The following is a 25,621-nucleotide window of genomic DNA, read 5'->3' on the forward strand; positions in this document are numbered from 1 at the left end:
CTGAAAAGAGTATAAATTCTGAGTGCTCATTATGGTTTTGTCATCCCTTACGGTAATGTCGAAGCTGATTAAGTAGTGCAGATCTATTTTATAAATATAGCTAATTTATTTTCGTTTTCTGGTCAGCGAAATATTACCGTAAATTGGGCTACTGATGAGCTTCAATCGAGCACCGGATCTCAATTTGAATCAGAATTGTATATATGTATATAGGGAAACTTTTCGACGAAATTTTTAGAAACTAAACTTAAAGTGAGCGTATCATCCGGCTGCTATATAACACAACAAAACTTGTTAGAAAAATCCGAAAACGACATTGCGAAACTAGTGGCGGCTCTTACAGCGCATTAACCGATTGGCACCCATGCCAGAAGACTGTCCCGCGCCTATAATAAATTCTTCGCAGGCTGCAGGAATGTATATAAATAAAACGCAAAGATGAGAGTGACTATTTTACCGATATATTTATGGTAGGAAGGTCCTTAAGATAACAAAATCATGGGGCATCATGTTATTTTGTTCAACGTACAAAATAAATTCACCCACGAAATTTTCAAAATTTTAAGCAAATTTTTAGTGGTTTCAAAATATTGTATACTAAAAAAAAAATCGAAAAAATGCGATAACTCAGCATGTTTATGAATTTATTTGAATAAGTTCAATAAAATTTTGAATTCATAAAATTTCTAGTAAAAATTTTCTCGAAATTTTGCGATGTAAAGAAAAATTTAATTTTTTCAAAGTGTTTAGGCCTCCACGCTAAAACTTTTCTTTACCACACTACAGAAATCTATTTTCTCAATTTGGCAAACTCCAGATTATTTTTTGACCCATGGTTTCTTCGGAAAATTTGCTAAGAATTATATGTAGAATCAATCTTTATTATACGCCCACAGTCGAAAAAATCTCCCATACAAATTAATCCGTAGGTATGTATTTTTGACCAAAATATTTTGCCTAAAGAGAGAAAGTTTTTTATAGGATTGCAATTTTTATCATTAAAATTTTTTTGTACAAACGAAACTAGGATCTGAAATCAACTTCAAAAAATAAACTAAAGGCGGCGACAAACAATTGAGTATTTGCCAAGAGTTTGGGAAAATTGGTTGCCCAATCGTGTGTGTGTTGCTGTATGAAAACTATGTAAAATAAAACCAGTTTATCCGGTTTTCTCTTAAATTCAAAATAGGGAACCGGCTTTTTTTCAAATTGTAAATTTTCGAATAACTCGAGACCCGGTTTGGTAAAAAAGGCGAATATCGAATACCCTAGTAATTAGTTATATAGCTCGGCTTCCTTCGTTCTGTCCATTCATACCTATCGCTCTAGACCTCGTATTGTATGTTCTTATTTCTGGATGCATAGGGTTTTGATTTATGCTCCTTAGATCTACTCAGGTCCACCAACCTAATCCAAAAACTTTTAGTGTTTACCTTAAAACCAAAATTCATTGAATTTTTGGATACTTTTGTTGTGTATGGGCAGATAATTTGAATGAAAATGAGACACCAGCTGTCAACTGCTATGGGCAACTAATGTTTCCTACCACCAAAAACAAATACATACTGTAGAGTTTAAACTAATGAGATTCTATGGCTGCGTCATTTGAAGGACAAAATATAGACACACACATACATACATACATATGTATACACATGCTTATTTCTCTTGATACCAATTCTAATTACGTTTGCGATTGTTGTCGAGACAACTGCCCAGACAGTCGTTGCCACAGATTTGTGGCCAAAACTTCTGCACGATTTGTTGCACGTGGCAAATGTGCCTAAGTGGTAGCTAAGAAGAGGTATAAGGGGCATATCAAGAAATTAAATCCCACACATAAACAAATTTATGCAAAAACTGACCAAATCAACAGCCTGTGTGAGCGTTAATGCGAAAATAATGAAGTGCTATGCTGCTCAAACTAATAAATTAGCCTGCAAACAATGGATACTTAATTGAGAAAAGTAATAAGTTTTTACTAACTTTTATTGGAGATTATAATATATGAGCAAACAAATATTTATTTTGATTTTTGCTGGAAAATATTACCAACTTTGTTTACTTTCAATACTCGTACTCCTTTAAGCACTCGCATACAAAAAGTCAATTAAAACTTTTCTTACCAAATTGAACGAAATATAATTGAATTGTGCTGTGAAGAGGTTAGTCGTGTGCGAACGCATAAAACTTTTGAAATTATATGGCAACGATGCTTAAATTGGTGGTTAACCTAACAAAAAAGGGAGATATAGAAGACTTTAATAACAGCAATAAAGTCTCTAGCGCATTTTTTTATGCTAAGTAACTTATCCCTTTCATATAAGCAAAGTCTTAAAAGTAAAAAAAAAATACGGAAATTACAGTTTTCATATGTTGCACGTTTCCGGTTATAAATATGTATTTTTCGTAACCAGGCAATATGTGCACTCTATGCAAATTAGTCACTTTATATAGCCATTTATGCATAGAATCAAATGCCAGAGACTACTAGCACATGTTTTAGGTAGCTTACAAATACATATAGTAAACGTAGATGTAACTTTGTGCATGCCCCAGTATGCTGTAGTGCAGGGGGTTCAACGCCACACGCTTCCCTCGAACCATTTGCTGTCATTCAAACGTTTATGTATGTTATTTTTATACAACTGGCGCGACGTCGTTCATTCAGCTATGCAATGCTGTCCATTCAACTGTCTATCAGCAATAGCATGAGTATGAGTATGAGCTTAGCTGCGCTTGTCGCTTTTAAGGATCGGTATTAGGTATAAGCATGAATATGAGTAAAAAGCTATAAAAATATCTATGTAATATATGCAACTAGAGCAGTATGGAGGTTGTATAGGAAATTAAAACAACAAAATTTACGTTCAAAGTAAAAAATTTTGCGTTCCTTGAGCTATTCAGCGGCATTGAGAGGATGCCTATTAGCAGAGCGTAGCTGCTTTATGCCATTTTTGTTTTATTCAGCTCTATTCAGCTACTTAAAATGTAATTCAGCGCTTATGGAAAGATTTTTTAATGTATAAAAACAGTGCAGAACTATTAGAAATTATCTTTGGACGTGTTTTAAGCCCCTGCTGAATTTGTATAAAGGAATCTATTTAGTGCCTGGCCTTTTTGTATTGCTTTATAAAAGAAAAAAGCTAAATATGTGTCTTAATTAGCAGTGAGAAATGATCTCAACCTCTTTAGATCGAATTCAGCTCCATTCAGCTGGTGCTAATTTGATTCAGAGTTAGTTTGCAAACGTTAAAGCTTCGACATTGCTTGTGTTAAATTTTATTTTACAATTTAAAGCTAGTATTTGGCGAACTTAAAATAATTCAGCGGCCACATAATACTTTCCAATTTGTCAGATTTATTCAGCTGATTAAAACGTAATTCAGCGCAATGTAAACACTTTATGTTTAAGTTAATATTCATACATACATATGTTATTGAATTTACTTTTTTTATACTGTGTAAAATTAATTCAGCGCAATTATACGGCCAGAATATAAAGTGGGTTTAATAGTAAGCTTTTTTCTCGATCTTTTTAGGATTGAAAGCTATTTTGTGAATTTAATTTTTCTGTACTCATGAGTTCTAACCTTTTAACATATTTTTCAACCTAATACTTAACTTGTAGTAAATTCAGCACATCACTTGCTTTTAATTGGGAAATTAAAATTAAAAAAAAAATGGTTACAGTATATATTTTTTACGTCTTTTGATAAACGATATGCTATCTAATATATTATTTTGATTATAATTTAGTTCAAAAATAATTCATCGGCTTACTTTTCTAGTATGACGTTTGGCATTTGCAAGTATTATCTTAATTACACTGAAATACTGATCTTGACCGCCTCTGTGTGATATTCAGCGCATTTTTTACTATAAATTGGAATTGAAATTTCTTTTCTACACATATATTGCACCTAGCTTCTTACATTCAGCTCCTTGAAATGTTATTCAGCGCGATTATTAATACTAAGCTTCTTAAATTTCATTGAAACTTATTTGGCCCCGAATTTCTTGATGGGCTCACGAAATGAATTTTGAGTTTTTAAGCGCATATATACATATTGGCTATTTACATATGCACACATATTCATACCTACACGCATATATTGCATATCTACTAGGGCGGGTCATTTTTTCTTGACTATGCCCGTTTAGCATACGACGATTGTGCGTGCAATTCTAAGCAAATTTGTCGAGGAAACCATAAGTCTAAAATCAATTTGGAGTTTGTCAAATTGCGAAAACAGGTTACGAAGAAAATGTTAAAATTTTCAGAGTTGCGCCCTATGGTGGAATTTTAGGAAAAATGTGAGTGCAGAAGTGGATTCCTCATACAAAAAAAACACCTTATAGCATGTTTTTATGCAAAATTTAAACACTCCTTTACGACACTACAGAAAATGCTAAGAAACCTATTTTCGGCCAAATTGATTTTAGACTCATGGTATCTTCGGAAAATTTGCTTAGAATTACACGTGGAATCCTTCTGTGATATAGCCGAAAAAATATCCGATATAAATTGACCCGGCCTAATACATATGTACATATATGTACTATAGTTACATATGGACAACTGTGCTTTGTCGTTTATAACTTATATTATTTCGTTATAAAATAAATACATAGATAGTAGCATAACCACAGCCAGTCAAGCATTGAATCCACACTAACTGGGACATATAAAAGGATGCCACTTTTTTGTTGTTGCAAATTTGTTACAAATGTTACATTTACATGGTAATTTAAAGTTTATACCAGATATTAACTCAAATTTGCTGTAAAATGGAAATTCTTGTTTACTAGCAGCTACACAAAGTAATAAGCAGCCGGACATGTTCATTCATGCCTTCACAAACACAAACACACGCTGAGTGAATATGCAAATGCTGAATAGGTATGTATATGTGTATATTTATATATGTACGTAACGGACATCCTACATTTTTAATGACGTACTATGCGTTCAGCCATCAGCTACAATAACTTTAACTAGCAAATGATTCGCATCTTCCGCTGAGTAAATGATATTAGAAAGTGCTTTCGTATATATGTAAATATGCATATTTACAAACATATTTACATACGCGTATATGTACTTATGCATGTATAAACATTTAATATTTCGAAGTGAGTTCACATAGTCTAATCATTTAAACTTTTTGAATGCTTTTAGTGTAGCAGACATTTCTATATCCGCTTGCAAGTAGCAAGTTTCTGCAAATAGCAGGCAGTCACGGTTACGTTTGTTAGTTCAACACTGTTGCAACATTGCCACTTACTTGTTGCCAATTAAAATGTGCAACTTATTCAATGAAATTATATGGTTTTTTGCACTTTGTAGTCGCATGCAAAAGAACATTTAGAAGCATGTAATTTAAAGTGGCGAAATTCTTCTATCCAGTGGACTCCATTGCGTATGAGTGATATGCAGTACGTACATGAATTTCGAAATGCAGATATTTCAAGCATATTTCTTCTCGTTAATGTAAGTAGTTAGTCAGGGTATGCAATTCAATTCAGCGCCCTAAAAGTTAATTCAGCGCGAATTATTATGTATGTACGTTACTCAGCGACCTTTTAACAGTTTATCTGGCATTTAGGCATGCTTACAAAAAAGTGTTTTCGAATTCAGCGCCTTAAAATTGCCTATTTGGCACGTAAATAAGCTTACACTTGAAAATATTTTTCACTTCCAGTGATTGTATTACTTAAACCAGCGCAGTTATATTTAACTTAGTTTTAATTTTCTTTTTAATTTCTAACCTTAAAGTTAATTCAGTGTTACAGAAATCAGTAAAACTGCACAATTCAGCGCACATTTTTAAATTTACAGCATATTTTTGAGTTTGTAATTAGATCTATTACATGTATCTAATGTATTACCGTACGAATTGTTGTAAAATTTTAGTTTGCAATTGCAAAGTATTTTACAATCCAATTAATAGCAGGTACGATTTTTATAACGTACTGGCTTTGTTCTCTGAAAAACTTTTAAACCTTACACAAAAGTGTGCTTCTAATCTTATTCAATGCTTTTAAACTTTTATTCAGCGCATTGTTTCGGTAATTAATTTCTCAGCTTACAGTATTACATTAAAATTCAACGCTATTCAGCGCCATTCAGCTTCATTCAGCGGTCAAAATATTCAACTAATTCTCATTTTCTGAAAGTTTTTTACATAAGCAGTACTTCTCATTCTATTCAGGGCCCTTAAACCTTTATTCAGCGCATTGTTTCTTTCATTAATTTTTCAGCTCAACGTTTTATATCAAAATTCACCGATATTCAGCGCCATTCAGTGATCAATAAATTTAACTAATACTCAACTTCTTCAATTTTTTACAGCAACGGACTTTAAACCTTTATTCATTATTTTTTCTCTATTTAATTTCCCCTACTTAAACTTGTACATTAAAATTCAGCCATTCAGCTCAATTAAGCGATACAAAAATTCAAATAATTTTCAATTTGTAACTTGTTGCTTAAAAAGTTTTCTTCATCCTTTCAACAACATGCATTGTTTCTGTGACTGATTCCTCAGCTTAAAGTTTTACGCTAAAATTCACTGCTATTCAGCTCAAAAAATCCAGCTAATTCTCAATAGCTTAAATTGTTTAACTTACCTTATCATTCTTCACCTCTTCCAACTCCAATACCTCGGCGGACACTTTCTGTGCATGCCGGTCCACACCCGGACTGAGTAGTACTTCCCAGGTGAGTGTCGGTTTCGGATTACCACCCTCGCTGACGCACGCTAAATTCAATTCGGAATTCTCTTTGACTGGCACAAAAATATTGCCTGCATCTAGGCGCCGTGAATCGATCAGCAAATATGGTGGCTTTGGACGATCTGTAAGCAATTAAAATGGATGGAAATTAATTAAAGTTTTAATTTTATGGTGCCTTAAAAGTGAGCTGATTAGAGTTTGTACAAAAACAGAACAAAACCAAAAAAAAAGTTGAAAAAACAGATTTTTTGAATTGAAATTTATTGGCCACCAAAGCATATAAGAAAAAGGCGGTAGTAGTTTCTGAGCCAACATTGACATGAGTGGACATCCAAAAAAGTATGTCAAACATAAATTGCACAGACCGGCTGTAGCAAAGCTTTGGTCAAAATTCTTGCTCATTTAAAAAGTTTTTATCGCTCATTTCTATTTTGTCCTTCCTTGCGTTCCTCTTTGCTGACTAGTAAGTATCAGTTTGTAGGGCCGCTTAATGCGGCTACTAAATCCAACCGTGCATACATTCTACTCTCTAGTCTACTTCTACTCACCGGCCCTCACGCGCGCTCTCCGCATAAATTCTAGCTATTCAAGTTGCAAAAGTTTTCGTTTGCTTTTGGTTTTTTCTTTTTTTTTCTTGCTAGCCAGCCTCGTTTTGCAACGTGTATTTTAACAAGAAAACTTTTCGCAACATGCCAACGCAGCGCGTTTGTATTCACAGCAACTTGCACAAGTTGATTTACTTGTGTGTTAGTGTGTCGATGTGTATATGTATTGGCATGTCCTGTTTCGCTGTTTGTGTCATTAACAACATCAGAAATCCTTGTCAGTATTCGTATTATGTATATAGTTGGTGTGCCACAAACGTTGACCGGGCACAAGCCAACGCCAAGTGTTGCCAAAGTGCGCTGTAGTCAACTTTTAATTTCAGGTCATTTCATTCAGCGCAAGTAGTATTCAGCGGATGAGAATTGAGGATGGTCGCTTGCTTTTGTTGCATTGTGAGAAAAAATGCGTCCGGATTGCAAATTAGTGTACACGACATGTAATCAGTTAGAATAATCGTAGTTTAAAGCGATTCAGCGGAATTCAGCTGACGTTGGAATCTCAAAAATTTATTTAAAAACAATTTTTAATCCCCGTCATAAAAATTTGCTTGTTTATAGAGCTTTTCAGCGCAATGAAGCAGATTGTTTAGAGTCATTCAGCGGAATTCAGCGGACTTTGAAATGTAAAGAGCTAACTTTAAGACGATTTTGTATGTTGTTCGTACTAATATTTTTGTGATTCGAGTTTTTTTAGCGCAATTTAGCGGAATGATTAGAGAATTCAGCGAAATAAACATTATTTTGAAGCTAAAAAAGTAACTAAAAATCTAACAAAGCGAAAAGTATTCATGCGGGTCGTCGATTGGTATAATTGGCATGAAACCACTGCAGATAAGCTGCTTTTAGAGCAATTCAGCGGAATTCAGCTTATTTTGAAATCTAAAAAGTTAAGTCTTAAGCGATTTTATATGCTATTTGTAGAAGCATTTTTGGGATTCGAGCTCTTTTGGGGCAATTCAGCGGAGTCGTTAGAGCATAAAGCGAGAAAAAATTTATTCTGAAGCTCAAAAATTAACTAAAATACTATTTTCATAGCGAGAAAATATTATTTCGGCTTTTAAATTAGCCTGCATGGCATGTATTTATTTAATTGAAAGGAATTCAGCGGAATTCAGCTGACTGTTATATCAACAGAACTTACTTAAAAACAATTGTGTGAATAGTTTTAAAAGCACGCTTGGTTCTAAAGCTTTTAAACGCAATAAAGCTGAGTGATTAGAGTTATTCGGCGGAGTGATTAGAGTTTTTCGGCGAAATTCCGCTGATCGACAAAAGTTATTCAGCAGAATTCAAAAGGTATACTAATCATTGTATTTTTGGTTTCAAGCTTTGGAATCAAAAATTTGTTTAATAGTTGGTAATTCAGCATAATTCAGCGTCTAATTGTTTATGTATACTTTTATGGAAAAAGCATATAAATGAATTATAGTCATTGAAAGCTCGATTTTTTACTTTGAAATAACAAAACTAGCTCGAATTATGCAAATCAGCGCATCCAAAACTTTTCATACATTATCTCCCACAATAAAACTGTAAATTTCTCTCAGTGCACACTACAAACTTACACAATTTCAAAGTAAAATCCCTGCCAAAAGTTGACCAATTTATACTGGTCTTAAAATTGCGTTGTATAATCCACGCTGATAGCTACTTAGCGGCTGTTATGCCTGTGTTAACGCGAACTTGTTCCATTTTAGCCCGCTCGGCCAGCCCTCCCTGGCCACCATCTTCACTAACTACTCCACACCCACTTATTTCTCACTCAAATTGCAGCATCATATTTTGGCCACTCAACCGCCGCCTGCAACTGCTTACTCATCTACTATACTCCGCCCCCCCACAAAAGAAAATAAAAAAACACACACAAAACTTCCAAACCATAAACGTCCTGCTTTAATACTCACCTAACACCACCAATTTTACGGGTCTCGCATTCTCGGTGTATCTGCGCGAATTCTCCGCTTCACATTGCCACTTGCCATCGTCCTCGAGCATTACATTTGTGATGGTGAGTGCACCATTTGGCTCTTTAATGAAACGATAATCGGTGGCGCGTGAGGTGCGATCCATGGCGTGCACCACCTGCGGATTAAAGAAAGAGAGAGAGAGAGTGAGAAACAGTTTGAGATAATAAAAAGAATTTGAACAAGCAGCGTATTAAATGACATAGAACAAACAGTAGATATGCATAGCTGTTGTAAGTAAGTAACGGAATTAGTAAGTGCGTGAAAATTTTGCGTACCGCTCAACGTGGCAGTCGCTTGCTCACTCATTCACCGAGTGTAGGCAGTGGGCGTACGACCGTAAAACCGTAAAGTTTAAGTCGTTTATGAGCTGCCTTAATACCTGTTTTGAAGTTAGTATTTATTTTTGTTTTTGCAACGCGAATTAGCCTTATCTTTGTTTTTGTTGTCTTCGTTGTTGCGCTCATTTTCGTCCATTGTTATCTGCTGTTTTGCAGTTATGGCAGCGGAAATTGTTCACACGAAAGTCTTTAGTTTATTGTGCGCAATGGTGCACTATGCATAACTAAATACTAAATTACTTGTGCTCGCTTGCTGGTATGTATGTGCTCTGACGAGCCGAAAATTATGCAATGCATTACATTTTTTGTTTGTTTGCATTCTCTCATTTATTTAGCGCGCACTAAGCGTTGCTACTTAAGAATGTTAAGCTCTTGTGAATAAGCGCTACACCTACTCGGTGTCATTTAACGGATTTTAGATAAGTTCTCAACTTTTCTTGCATTTTTGCTTCTACATTGTTGCGAACTTTCGAGTTGCTCGTTTAGCTGTAGTGCCGCTTTTGAAAATTAAGACCAAGTGTCTGAGTTGATTTTTTCGAAGGAATTAAGTGCCAAAAATGTATGTGAGAGCAGAATTAAATATTTTTGTAATTAAAACCATACGATTAGTTTCATATAAGTATATTCACCGCTATTCAGCAGAAGTTTAAATCTCAATTTTGAGCGAAATAATAAATTATGCTTAGAAAAATTTGATGCAGCAAAAATCTAAGGATTTTTATCTGGGCCTAGGGTAATATCAGTTTTGATTTGACTGTTTTAAATTTTTATATTTGTTTTTCGTTTTTTTAATCACTTTTTTAAGTTTACTTTAAAAAGTTTTGTCTTTTCTTCGTTAACTTTTATTATTATTATATTTTAGATTTGATACACTTTTTTATTTTGCTTTCTCTTGTTTTATATTTTTCGTTTTATTCTAATTTTTTATTATTATTATTTTTTTTCTTTTGTTTTAAATAATTTAAATTTTATTTTATTTTTCACGTGATTTTATATTTCATAAAGTTTTTTACTTTATTATAAATTTTTCTGTTTTATTATTAATAATTTTTACTTTGTAGTATTTTTAATTTTCTTTGTTTCAGTTTATTATTTTTTAATTTTATTTTATTTTACTTTATTTAATTTATTTTATTTTATTAAAATTTTTCTTAATTCAGTTTTTTTTTATATTATCAATTTCTGTTTTATTGTAATTTTTTACTTCTATTTTATTTGATTGTTTTACTTTTCTTTTATTTAATTTTTTGTTTTTATATTTTTATATCTTTTATATAGATTTTATTTAATTTTTGATTGTTACATTTTTATATTTATTTTTAAGTTCTTTTACCTTAAAAAGTTTTCTCATTTTCTTCCTTAATCTTTTATTATTATTTTTTTAGCTTTAATACACTTTTTTTATTTTGCTTTCCCTCATTCTATATTTTTTATTTTATTCTTAGTTTTTATTGTTATTATTACTTCGTTTATTTTATTTATGTATTTTGTCTTAGTTAAATTTTGTTTTAATTTAATTTTCCCCTGATTTAATCTTCAATAAAGTTCTTTATTTTATCCAAATATTTTTTTGTTTCTTATTTATTTTATTAGTTTGTTACTTTTTTCCAATTTGTTTTCCTTTAGATTTATTATTTTTAATTTTTCGTACATTATTTTTTATTTGAATTTTATTTCTTTTTATCTCCTTTATTTTTGTAGTTTTGCTATATATGTATGTAGATAAGAAGATTAATATAAAATTAATCCTGTTTGTTAATTTTTATTACTTTGATGGTCAATGCTTTAAACGGCTTCTCACAATTTGGACTTCTTCGTTGTAAATTTCTTGTTTTATCTGAACTTTATTGAGTTTTTCGGTAATATTTATCAAAGAGATATGAATTTTTTTTTCTTGTTAATTTTGCAAATACAATTGCTATATTTGAACGTTATTATTATTGCAAAAATGATTTCTAGGAAAAATCTGTGCGCTTTTCGCATTTGCATGTTTACCTTTGGGTGGTTTGCCTTTGGCGGCGCATAGATTAGCAACTTTATCATAAATCTAATTGGTATGTAAATTAAATGCATTTCATATTTAAATTAAAACACTATATGACAGTGAGTGTTTGTAGGAAGAAATAAATATTGAGTTGTTTTGAATTAAAATTAAAATATATATATAAACATATGTAGTATATATATATGTGGAATTAAGTCACATGTGGTTGTGATGTCCTGAGCGCTATGTGGTTTATGTGAATAGTAGCCAAAATTATTTCTCAGTTAAATTTTTCTATACCTTCAGATAGATGGCAAATTCAACTCATTCAAACGAATGTTGGAAAATGTGAATGAACACTTCGTGCACATAAAAAATTTGCATACGCATATTGACGTGTCTACGTGTGCTTCGCTCATACCCTACGGCCATTTAATGCATAAAATCGCGCATATACTCTGCCATCATTTTGGATTTTTTTTCTTATTTTCGTCGCATAAAATGGTTGCGCATTTGCCAACGGCTGTGAATTGGCATGTGTTTGTTCTTATGTATGTACTTGTATGAATAAATGTATCCACGCTTATGTAGATACGTACATACATATATCCCACTGGCCATTTAATAGGAGAACATCCGAAAAACAATGAATGGAACAGGTTTATGTGTAAAATTTTCCACTTATGTTTCCAAGATTAATTTCGGCTGAAAAAATTTTGTAAGCCAAATTTTTTTTTTTTAATTTAAGATAGCTCTTTTTCAGCTTTTAAAATCTGAAATCGGCATAACAAGCAGCAGTTTAAATTACCATATAAAAATTTTGTGAGAGTATATTTTTTAACCAGGTTTATACTTCTCCAAGAACTAAGTTGTTCTGAAAGTTAGAGCGCAATTCAGCAAGTACTTAAAAAATTCAGCTCAGCTTTAGGACATATTTTTCGCTTGGAAATTTCAGTTCTATTCACTATTTTGCGTGTAAAATGTTTTTCACTAGTTTCTTAGATACAATTCAGCAAAATTTAACTGAAAAAATTATGTCTGCACTAACTTTTGTAAAATGACTTTAATTAATTTAATACGAAAATGAAGTTTTTTTGCTGCGTAATAAAATTTTTCCAAAAAATCACTTGTCCTTATCTGAAGCGCTCAATTCAGCAAATACTTGGAGTATGTATTGACAAAAATGTTAATTTGTTTGTTTGGGGTGCTTAATTCCCCATTATCCAGCGCTTAAACACATAAAATTTTATGCTTCGCAGAGATTTATCTTTATTAAATTTAAAATTTAAGAATTTTGATTTAATTCAGCATGACAACAGCTCGAGTTTTTGTATGCGTTTTTTATATATGAAACATTTAATGGAAAACCCAATTCTTTGTAAGGGGTAGCTTTCCTTGATATTTTCTACTACAGTATTGGACTTTTATATTCAGCACCAGAATTTTCGTATAATTTAGGAGAAGGTAACATTCAAGGAAACATTTTTATTCTACCTTGATACAAATCTTCTAAGTTTTAACCTATTCAGCTTGATCTTTTTTTAAGTTGAAGTGGGAATACAAGTTTTATAGTAAAATGTAAGTATTTAGTTCAATATATACCACGATTTTTGTCTCAAAAGCATTTAAAAGCCGAAACTTTGCCAATTATTATTTTTATTTTGTCGTATTCAGCATTTACTTTCTACTCCAGCCATATGATTTTTAATGTTTTTCGTATTCAACGCAATTAGTTTGACTTTTATCTGTTCGTCTTGATTTTTTGTAAGCTTTCTGATTACAATATTGAATTTTATAAAGTTGTTTGCACATCGTCTCAGTTTAAAGTAGTTTTTTCTAATTCAGCGCGAGCTGAATTCATTTTATAACGTACCAATTTCAACACTTTATAAACTTTGCACATTTTATTTGAATCATTTTTAATTCAGCACCAGCTGAATTGATTCAAAAGCATGCCTTTTTATATTTTTTATATACTCAGCGAATTTTTTTTTCAATTATTTCTAGTTCAGCGGGCTCCTTTTTAGCTTTTCACATTTCGATTGTAATTTCAAGAACGAGTTTAAAGTTTAAAACTATTCAGCGGTTATTTATATAGAATTGTTGAATTTATTGTTAATTGTGGTTTATTCAGATAAATTTCCATATATTTTTGAATTGACTTTTAAAGTGCATAGTAAGTGACAAGCAGCGTTCATCGTCCTTAGTTGATTTGCATTGAAAAATTGAAAAAAAGTGTAGACCAGTGTCTGTAGGAATTTAAGGTACACTACAAGTCGATTAATAAATTTATCTAAAATTCTGGAACTGTTTTTGGTTTTGGCTCTTGTGGAAGAAATGTCAACAAAATGCCCAAAAGCTTTCCACAAGATACGCTTTTTCAGTAGCGGAAAGCGCCAGCATATCACTGCCTGCAAATTTCTGTCCTCGTATCAATGTCTATGCATATTGATATTGCCACGCAAATATGTACATATATACATACATATCATGCAACATGGCGGCATATTGCACTCATAGCTGCCACACCACCACTTACATACTTATTAATGCAAATGCCCATCTATGCGTTCATTTGGAAATTTATGAGCTTCATATGCTGATACTGCGGCTGTGGCGATGGTGGTGGCACCAACGCCGCTGAAGCTAATGGACCAGCCCAAGTGGCACACGCACGAATATCGCAATTTGCCACATCTGCAAATAACCTGCTGCACGAGACACGCCGCTCGACCGACCGCATTTTTCGTATCGGCATTCAACCCCAGCTGTTGGCACATTTGCGTTGCATACAACTAGGCTGACTGGCGGGCTTTTTGGCAGGCGCAGGCGCAAGTGCAGGCAGCCGGCCAGTAGCCTATTTGGGCAAAAGTAAATATGTACGCAATTGTGTATGTGTTTGCCCAACGCTTACAGCTAAACCATAACAACAAATAGAGCGTACGTGATATTCCCTATGCCACATACGCACCACTCAGCACACAGCGCACTGTCGCTGCCTAGATTTATGTGTTATTAAATTTGTTGACATTTCGTGTTTCGGTTTGTTGTTGATGCAACAGGGCGGTGGTGGTGGTGGTGAAATGTGGCGTTGCAAAACGAGTTCAATGCCTCAGGTAATGGCGCGCTTCCATGGGTTGTTTGAGTGAAACATTGGTTTATGCATAACTCCGTGTTGCATGCAACATTATTGGCGGTTAGTGGCTATGCTGCTGCCCCTGCCTGTGCCTCTACATTAGCCTCAATCTCTCGGTATTCACCTGCTACATGGCCAAAGCGTTAAATAAGCGTAGTAAATCGCTATTTGCAACAACAACAAACAAGCGTTGCTCAACGCATGCCTGCCAATACGGACAGCACTAAAAGTACTGTTACGCTAGAAGCGTGTATGTGCCCTAAAAGTTTCAACCCACACCACCACACCACCACCACCACCACCGCGATCACCGCCATCACTACTGTGGCCTCATTTGTGTCCAGTGATGTGTGCAATAATGTTGCGGCTGATTGATTGCGTTTCACTTGGTGACATTGCCACCGATCGCTGGGCATGGCTGTTGGTTATGCTGGTGGCATGTCACTTTCACGTTGACAATTCGCGTATTGGATTCGGTTATGGTTTGGCATTTTTCACAGCAACATTCAACATTTAAATGAAATATATGTAGATACAAAAAATTTTTGTGCAAATATTTTACAGTATTTCATGCGAATCCATAGTATAATGCTCTCCAAATTGGTTTATTTGCAGTGATGCATGCTTAATAATAAGCTCATCAACGTAATGAGATAGCTGTGGATTATGTGAGTAGGGCAACAGTGCGCATGGCTGCAAGTTTCAGGGCATGTCGGTTGAATAGATTTAAAATTAATTCCAGCGTAAGCCACCGCTTCTTAAGTGTAATATGATAACACAATCATGAAAAGCGAAAAAGTTGTATTCAGCACAAACGCAATCAATTCAGCACAATGTTAGGCTAAAATGCTTTTGCCAAAAATTAGCTAATACACATATTCAGCGCGCTTTTAATCGATTCAGCGGATATGTAGTTTTCAAAATGAGTGGAATTAAACTTTTCCAACCCAAATTTGTTGGACACGGGAAAAATTATTTTGAGTTTGAAGGCAAACCCATGGAAAGGAAAATGTTGAGGACAAAAGCTTTAAAGCGATTTTTAGTAAAAAAAATTTGTAAGCGGTATCATGGCTCACTTCCTACGATTGCTATTCCGCGAATTCCTTTGAATTCAGCATACTTGCTTTTAGGGGATTACTGCCTTAGTTAAAAGCAGTGTTCAAATCCATTTAATTAGATGACCATTTTTAATTCGGTGCAATTTTAGTTAATTCAGCACAAAGTATTGCACGCAGCGATAGATTTAAGGTACTTTTAAAGTTTAAAAAATCAAGTATTCAACCATTCAGCACACATTCAACAAATTCAGCGCACTTTAGTATCTACCTTAAATGGTTATGCTTAATTTTGTGTCAGCAAAAGTAAAGGCTAGACTACAAAAACTTCTACGTATACAAAGTGAAGAGCAAAGAATTATGAAAGAACTGAATTTTAAAACAGATCGCATTTTAAATTAATTCAGCACATAATTGCTATTTGAAACTTTATAAATTTATCGTTTTATAAATTCATAAAACTTCTTGTTTTTAGAATATTTTTGCAATTCAGCTGTATTCAGCGCATTTTTTACATGCCTGACAAAACGTTCTGAAATATTCAGCGCCGGTTAAGCAAATTCAGCACTTTTTTGCATATTATATACCTAAAAACGATATCTTTTTTTAACAAAAATAATTATTTTTCAGCTCTTTTTTATAGCTTGAAATATTTTTTCTTGCGTCAATTGAATGAAAAGTATTAAATTAACTATTCTCAATACGAAATTTGTATTACCAGCGTACTTGCGATGGATTTATTCCATTGGATTTATTTCGAAGTCACATCATGAGAATTATCTTAAGCAATTTTGTCGTCTTAGGGCAAGTCAATTCCGCGCTATTTAACTGTAATTGAGCAATGTTTAGATGTCTAGAAAAGCATCGTATGAAGTTTATGCTTTCTTTGAAATTTTATTGCAATTCAGCGCTTTAAAAGCGAATTCAGCGCTTTTTTTTTTGTGTAAAAACATTTCTTTTTTGGCAAGAGGTCTCATTACTCAGCTCTGTCCAGAACAGGACTTCAGCTCCAGCTTTTTATAACTGACTTAGCGTAACTATGAAAAGCACGCTTTGTTTTATTCGGCTCACATTAAATCTATTCAGCGCATATACATTTTCCAGCAGAATTATAATTTGTGCACCTTTACGCTTTATTCGTGGTATCTCTTCGCAATTCAGCTCATTTTAAATGTATTCAGCGCATATTTTTTTTTTATTAGCAACTGAAGGAAAATTCCTTAGCCCCACAAATAGCTTCTCAATCCCATTTAATTTAAAACAGCAAATTTTTTAAACATAACAATTTTGATTTTTTTAACTTCTAAAATGTTTGTATATTTGCTTTATAGATATTTAGGCGCGCATTAAAATTAGTTGACATGATCTCACACATATCGAAGTTCTACATTTCCTTATTTTCACTTAAAGCCATCTTTCGTTGCATATCGCTTCATTGCTTTAGGGGCAGCAAATATGTATATTTTACGCTTCCCTCAAGTGGCGTATAAGCCAAAATTTCTAGAGTAGAAGTCTCGTCTTCAACTCCTTGCTCATTGTTATGCCACCATTGGCCTCGAACTTATATTTTGCTGCTACGCTCATATCTGCTCGTCGTTTTCGCTATCTAATGTCAATAGTTTTCGCCTCATCAATTCCTTAGCGATTGCAGCATGTAGCAAAACTACCAGCAAATGAAATCAAGCTCGTACGCATGCACTAACACGGCCACACACACATCTACAACACGTATGCCTGTGTGAGCCTCTGCATACATACTTGGCAGCATGCATTAGCAACACTTGCCACTTGCCACAAAATTGTGTAAGCGCTAGCAGATAAGAAGCAGTCAACTTGAAAAAGCAGAACAACCCAGCAAATGCAACTAAGGCAAAAAGGAAGATAACAAAAGCACGACAAGACAGAGAAAATAACAACAAGCTGAAAAACAATGCACAGCAATCGACGAGCTGTTGAAGGAAGACGGCTATGTGCAATGACAAGACGCGGGGCACCAAGCAGTCGAAGAATGTACGAACGAAGGAGCTAAGTTTCAAAGGCGAGGCAAATGCAGATGCAACAGCAGTGGCGGCAGCAGCTGCTGAGGGGCGTGTAAACCGAATTTTCGCGCAAAAACTTACGCTCAACTAAAGCGCAATGCAAGCGTGAACTCTGCTTTGTTGTGCTAACTGCTTGCGTTGTAGTTATCTCGTCGTTTTTTCTCTTCTTTCGCCTTCATTTATTTTTCGATTTCTTCGGCGCTGCTGCCGTTCGAGCGCTGGCAATTGCAGCTTGCAACACATGGCACCAGGCAACGCAGCGAGTTCGCACGAGCACGTACATAGACTAGCTTTCTTTTTAGCGTTTTTGTTTTTTTTTGAAATCATACTGCTTGCCACATGCCACATTGCGCTGAGCAGCAAATGTGAAATTGAGCAAAACTTCTAAATTTCGTGTTTTCGGTGGTGAAATTTGATCTGCTGCCAGCGGTGCATTCAGCTATAGTTGAAATAACTTGCGAAAGAAATTGACTTCTTCATGCAGCAGATAACGAAGCTGGCATGAATACGAGTGAAATGAAATTTCAATGGATGACGCGGCAAGTGAGAATTGCTTTTGATTGCAAGTGTACATAGTGGTTGTGGCGAATATGGAATGAAATTAAAATTAATTTCCACGAATGCTGTTACGATTTTTAATTCGTGGCAGCTTTAATTAATTTGGAACTTTTTGCAAAGTTACAAAGAAGTTATTAAACACTGTGGAGTAGAATTCGAGCAACTATTCGTGTTTATTACAAGCGCTGAATAGCATTTGATATCCCAAGTAAGAAAGTTACGGTACGCCTCCAGCAGTGCATTGCAATATAAACAGATGGCGCTGAAATCGTTTCAAAATCACTTGTGCAACTTTTAAGTTAATTTAAAATTTTAGAATAAGCGAATTAAAGCCGCTGAATTGCATTAGGAGACAGTGGAAGCTGAAAAAATGGTGTTCGCATGCGCTGAATAGCGCCTTCAAATGGTAATTAAGAGAATTTGCTTAACATTGTGAGTTTGAAATGCAAGGTCTATGTAAAAAAAACTGGTGGGAGGGTATTAAAGGTAATTTATAATATCTGGAAATGAAAAAAAGGCCGCTAAATTGCAAAGCAGTAGGAAAAAGTTGCGCTTACAAGTGCTGAATAAAGCTTCGAATCCGCAAATAAATAAATTGCCGGAAAAGAGAAATTGGCGGTTAAACAGAAATTGCGCTAAATTCAGTTAAAAGCATGAGGGTGGTTTGGATCCACCTCACGGGCTTAAAATACTGAAATCTACAGTAAATGTGTCACTGTAGACCGCTGAATCGCACAAAAGTGCAAAATGGCGTAAATAACATTTGCTGAATAACATTCTGTTATCACTATCGGGTAAATTGCCGCACAGCAGTGCATTATCATATAAAAGAGTAGCGCTGAATTCTGTTTAAAGCAATTTATGCAAATTTTAAAGTAGACTAGCGAAGCAATGCCACTTAAAGCTGCTGAATTATATGAAGAGTAAAGAAGTGGTAGATCTCTTACTGGGAATATCAACATGAGACCGTAAGGCATACAAATATGCCCCGGAGATTGGGGTATAATTGTAGTATCTTCATAAGTATGAAGCTTATTTATTCACAAAGTACGAAAATAATCTTTAGTCAACTATAAATCGTGCTGAATATCACACTTAAGAAGAAAAACATCACTTAAAATTGTTTTGCCAATGTTCTACGCTGTATTACGAAGAGCAATACTACCAACTCCGGTACGCCAGAAAAGTGCTGACTAAAATTGTGTTTGGCAATAAAAAAGCAAAATTTGATTTTTCAATAAAAAGCGCGCGCTGAATAGCATTCAAATAAGCGGAATAGCTGTTTCGTTGTTTGTATCAGATAAAACTGATTCAAAAGCGTTTTTTAACGTGAAAGCATCGCGCTGAACTGCATTTTAAACTAAAATTTTGCAACAAAAAGTTATTGGAATCATACATCGCTGAGTTTAGCATAACTGTTGCCTAAATTTTTCTTGCTTTTCATATATTCAAAGCTTTTTATTACTTCGCCACTAACACAGAAACCCCACACAAATAACCTCTCGAATGCAGATAAGCAATTCCAATTTGAAATTTTGCTGCACATGAACACCAAATAAATTCTGGCTATTGTTTGATTATGGTTGTCATATTTGATAACTGTTTACACACGGAGGCAAATAATTTTCAGTAAACGTAAGCAAAATCTGTAGTGCCTCGCTCTTTGTAAGTTATAGTAGTTATTAAAACATTTATGCTTTTTTTTCAATACGTATGCTATAGGGCATTTTCATTAATTTTTTTGTATGTGCTTTCATTCCAATGTGATTGCGTAATAAAACTATACACTTACATATGCATATACGAACAAACATATACATAGCTACCTAAAGGTGGAATGGTGCCAAGTCCATTTTTTGAAATTGTTCAGGAGAGACGAAAAGTCGATGTAGTTTCGCATTATCTGTAATTCTGCATCAAAAACTAAATTTTGGAAAAAGTGGACTTGGCACCTTTTCACCTTTAGATAGCGATATGTATGTATGTTGGTATACAAATATAAAAATTTAACAATAAAATCATGATAAAAAAACAACAAAAATAACAACAACAACAACTCAATGGGGCACTTCTTTTTAAATAAATTTTTTGTTGAAATTTATTTAATTGAATACAAATTTTTTCTTAGCCGAATTTTTTGTAGTTTATTTAACAATAACTGCCAGTAACAAATAATCTAAAGTCAGACATTTAACATATTTACTTTTTGTATTTTATATTTATTCGTGTATTAAATTTTTGTTTACCAGTTTCAAAGCAAGTTTTACCCAACGCGGTTTGCTGAGTAGTTGGCAGCACTTTAATCTTGCACTAGGTCAGCATTTTCTTTTTGCTCTTCGAAAATTAATCAAAGCCGGCACTGTGTTTTTGGAAGTCGACGCGGAGATCCCTATGGCTGCGTCCACTGAACCTCCGCGAAAAAATAAGGGTTTTAGAGAGCACAATATTGTTGTGAGTCTAGAAAGGAAGCCATAGATATTTCAACTTTTGTGCTGTTGCAAAAAAATTCCGATAAAAACATGACATGGAGCCAACAAAAACTAAAAAGAACAAGAAGTTATAATTTTGGCGACAGACAGGACGCTATTAAAGCTGTAGAACTCTGCCCGGCTACCCCAAAAAATAGGGCGCATGAAACACTTTTTGTGCTACTGACCGAGACCGATAGGACTGAGCAAAAGTTATCTTCAAAAACACTTTCTTTTACTTTCTGGAACTTGGTCGGCATAGACTTAAATGACGCCATAACGGCCCTTTGGGTCGAAGTCTATCTCTATAATGATCTGAATTAATAAAGCTACAGCCCCACCTAACTTAAAGGCAGAATTGAATGCAAAGATCGTCATAGCATTGTTATGTCGTACAAGATGAAAGGGTTGCCACCGGGGGAAGTCCTCTCTTTCTTGCTTTGGACCGCTAGTTGAATGTGGATTCAATGTAGTTGACTCCAAATACAACCTAGTAAACATACTACTGGGCAGTATATAAGCGCAGGTCTAAACTGAAGTGGTAACAAACTGGTGAGCCAAGAATAGCTTTGAGTTGGCTAAGGTCGGATCATCTCTTGATGTATCTGAAGCAGAGACAATAAACCGCCAACGTTCATCGAAAGGGAACTGCATTTGCAATTCAGAAGTATGGCTGATACATTTTGGAAAATCCATTAAACCTGCAAAACTGTGAGGAATAAATGGCCGCTATATAACAAAACAAAGACAGAGTAGCTGCAAAAGAAGTCGAGAAAATATATAGTTAAGTTAACTGCAACGGTAAGTGGTCACTGGCCCATTGGCGAACATGCAACCTAAATGGGCCTCCCGTACAACACACGCCACCGACAAATCTAAGTGGTTTGAGGAAACTGACGAATCATAAAAGCAGATAATAGTGCTAATTGGATCCTAGGCATTTGCCATGTTTCTACCAATTAACTATCCGTGTTTCTACACTATGACCAGACCAAGGGTCAAGGAATCATGCTCCACAAGGGATTTATTATTAGTTGTAGCTTCGACCTTGAGAAATATTTCTATTAAGGACATAATAGTTTTACCACATCAGCGTCTTTTCCATTAAGTCGTAGGACTTCATGACCGCAAATATTACGAAGAACTGCCACACAATGTCAAATATGCTTACTAAAGTTTATGTTTTCAGTCCACAGAGCAATAGTAATTTGCTAAGCTAGGTAACACCACAAGAGACTACGGAAATTTGCTTTAGGAGGAGATTCTTAGTCGAAATTATGTACTGAAAGCTCGAGGCGTACAGGTTCCCTAACCCTAATTCCAGATCAAGGTTGCATAACAGTAAAGATTCTGACATGTTGATGTAGGCGTGGATGCTCCGATGTGTACCTGCTTAAGCCAATCTGTGTCAGCTTAAGTTTTTGACAGCCAAACAGCCATGTATGCTTTGTCCAATGAGTGGATCCACTTCTCTTCGCAGCAAAACCACCATAACGCTGTGCGATTTCCAGGCCACTGTGGGATCTGGCATTTACGACACCAGCCCCACACTTACCTCTCTTCCTCTACCGGGGTGCTTTAGCATCTCGTGAGGCAATCGGAAGTGAGGGTCGAGAATTTTTCTTCAAGGTTTAGAATGAAATTTCAGGTGGCCGTGGCCTCACTCGCTTCCAAATTTTTAACTGCTTAATTAACTAACTAAGTAAAGAGTACACTAACTAACTGACTAAATATTTAGATAGCTAAATATTTAACTAACCAGCTAAGTAGCTAATTAACTAACTTAATAACGTAGTAGTCTTTAATAAGTATAATCATTTTAGCACGTTTCCATTTTTTAGAACACCCTTTATTTGAAGTTTTTTTCTCATAATGTTTTTATGTTTTCATTTAGTTCTTCTCTCTTTTAGTTATCATTGCTTCCATTGGTTTCCTACAAATTTAATTTGCACGTGACGTGACGGTTATGTGGGGATCTTTTTTTACCACTATTGTTTATCGTAATTGTTATTTTCTCTGTACGTATTTGGTTTTTGCACCGAATATAACTCTTCTATCGTGAAACTCAATAACCACCCTATGCCAGTTAGCACAGTCGAATTGAAATAACATTTGAATTGAGAAATAAAAAAGGTTATTGGAGAAAAAGTTTGAAAACAAAGAGCAGGCAAAAAAATTTCACCAAAAAGGACAATTCATAAAACCAACAATGCTGTCAGATAACGGTTAAAACTACATATATATGGACACACAGTTATGCAACAAACCCATGGAACACAGGTTTCATTTGTGTTTTATTTTTAACAACTATTTGCCCAAGCATAGTACGAGGATGACTAGCAGTTTATGGCGAGAAGAGTATAAAGTTATTATAGCTACCAAAAGTAGCCAAAAAAGTAAATAATACATAATAACAACAAAAAAAATTTATGAAAAGCATAAAAGCTATACGCTGCCAACTGACCATTTGCCAAATGGCACAAAGGTAAATGGCATCGTGAAGCTGCAGTTGCCGCTACTAGTGGATGACAGGGCTACAGTGAGCCACCGAGAGCAAGTTGCGTCACCTTTCGCCCACCTGCGTCATTATTATTTTGTATTTCGACAATTTGCCGTGCGTTGCCAATTCGTTGGGCGCCACTTTTTTGCGAGACTATTTTTTTGCAGGCCATTTTGCTTTTGTAACGCCACTTACTATTTAGTTGCTTTTGCTTTTTACTTTTGTGTTTGCGTTTTTTCCCACTGCACAAACTTTTTAAAACTAACACAGAAAAAAAAGTAGCAAAAATTACGCACTGCATTCATTGCTGTAACTGTCAGCCACCACACTGTAATTGTATTTACGCTTCGTTGCAGCGCCAAAAAGTATGCAATGCTGACTGTGTTTATTTTTTATTTGTAGTAATTGTTATGCAATTTTTTTCTTTTTATGACAAGCATTGTATACATTTTGTTTTTTTTTTTGCCACACGTAAGTTGCAACAATTATAACTCAATCATAATTCTTGTTGAGTTGTTGAAAACTAATGGAAATTTTTTATTTGGGAAGGCTTTTGTTGGCGGGTGATTTTCGATGGGCTGGGGGTTTTTAGTAGAGATTGTTTTGGCGTGGTTGTGAATTGCAAGCATGGCTTTCAGATATGTTTTTTGGGTTATGAAAAGTGTATAAACGCCGTAAAGTATGCAATAAAATATTCAGTTTATGAAAAAGGTTAAAAAAGAAAAAGCCCTTATTTGCAAAATAGTAGACGTGTGCGATCGGAAGTAAGAACAATGAAATTATTGAAATTTTTGTTTGAAAATGTAAAATAAGAAACAGGTGCGCTGAATTGTATAAAATGAAGGTCTACAGCTGAAAAAATTGTTATTCGAGCTAAAAACTTAAAAACTTACCCTCCGAAGCTGGAATATGTGACGCTGAATAGTAACTACTAGCGCTGAATTGTAGTTAGTGCATGCAAGTTACAAAATCAACAGTTTTTGAAACAAACGGCGTGCAACTAACAGGAAGAAAAGCCTAATACAAGTGCATAATTAGGCGTAGAGGCAGTAAATTACCAAAAATAAACTGTAAAAATGGAGTTTCGTATCTAAAAAATTCTTATCAAATATAAGTTCATGGAAAATTTCCATCGAAAAATAAAAATTATACCACTGAATTGCACTTAATAACGCCGAGTTGTAAAAAAATGCAGCTAAATTGCAAAAACTGAGTCATTGTGGAAAATTTATTGGACAAAATAGGGAATAAAGCCAGGAAACTGCGCTGAATTAAGCACAATGGCCTTAAACACAAAATGTAAATGCTTAGTTTCTCTCCAGGGACTAGAGTTTGCCTTATGTTTCATCGAAAGTTAGGGCTGAATTGATTATAAGTGCGCTGAATTGATTTTTTATTTATTTTCAGCTGAATACACACAAAAAATTATAATCCCAGAAGTTCAAGCAGAGGAATAATCTACTTTAACGTTGCTCATATAAGCATACTGTAGAGTTAAGTAAAAGCGTAAAAGTTTTATGTAAAAGAAAGTATAAAGTTTTTCAGGCAAGCGCTGAATTGAACTAAAAACAGCTGATTTGCACTAGTTTAGTGATGGTAACACTTGAAATATTATTCTTGGGAAATAGACGCTTACTCTGCGAGCGCTGAATTGGTTCAAAAATTGCTGAATTAAAGATTTTGTTACTCCAAAAAAAGAGCAGAGGGTTGCGAGAGAGTTTAACAAATTGAGATGCTGAATTTTAGTGTTCTAGTGCTGAATACTGGTTACTTAAATTTTAATAGATACTGAATACAAACAAAACTATTAAGTAGGATCGTCTGTTGATTTTTAGATCTGTCATTATAAATAGTTTTGTGATGAACAGCTGAAGCTGTGCAAAGCACTTCTGTACTATTATTTAAAATTCAGCAGAATTGCTTTCTAGATTCAACTCAATGAGACCATCGTTTTTTATTCATTCCTCTTTATATAAATTTTTCAACTCACCTGCCCATTTTTGTACCACGTGCTCGACGCTATATCCAAATCCACTTCGCACATCAATCGTATCTCTGAATGCTGCTCCGCATACACGACAGACATTTCCTCATCTTCATAGGGATTTGGCAACACCGGGCGCAGTGGCAACACTCGCGGTTCCATCGGCTCATCGTGTGAGTAATCTTCGCTTTTGTCATCAACAGTCGCCATGGCGGCCAAATCGCGTTCACGATCGGTGCCACTATCAAA

At 34.5% G+C, this 25,621-nt stretch overlaps 1 protein-coding gene across 1 annotated transcript in view; it reads right to left on the reverse strand.

Moving 5' to 3' along the window:
- The window catches only part of LOC118745243, a gene marked incomplete at its 5' end in the record, with an annotated part of 188,160 nt that overhangs the window by 77,313 nt on the left and 85,226 nt on the right, over positions 1-25,621 (reverse strand). The window contains 3 exons of the mRNA XM_036478770.1: positions 6,634-6,860; positions 9,248-9,425; positions 25,379-25,621. Coding sequence (XP_036334663.1) covers positions 6,634-6,860; positions 9,248-9,425; positions 25,379-25,621 — 648 coding nt within the window. The remainder of the gene's footprint in view (positions 1-6,633; positions 6,861-9,247; positions 9,426-25,378) is intronic.

Source organism: Rhagoletis pomonella, unplaced genomic scaffold, assembly GCF_013731165.1.
Source record: "Rhagoletis pomonella isolate Grant_MI unplaced genomic scaffold, Rhpom_1.0 Rhpom_scaffold_00008, whole genome shotgun sequence".
In the NCBI taxonomy this organism is placed as follows: Eukaryota; Metazoa; Arthropoda; class Insecta; order Diptera; family Tephritidae; genus Rhagoletis; species Rhagoletis pomonella.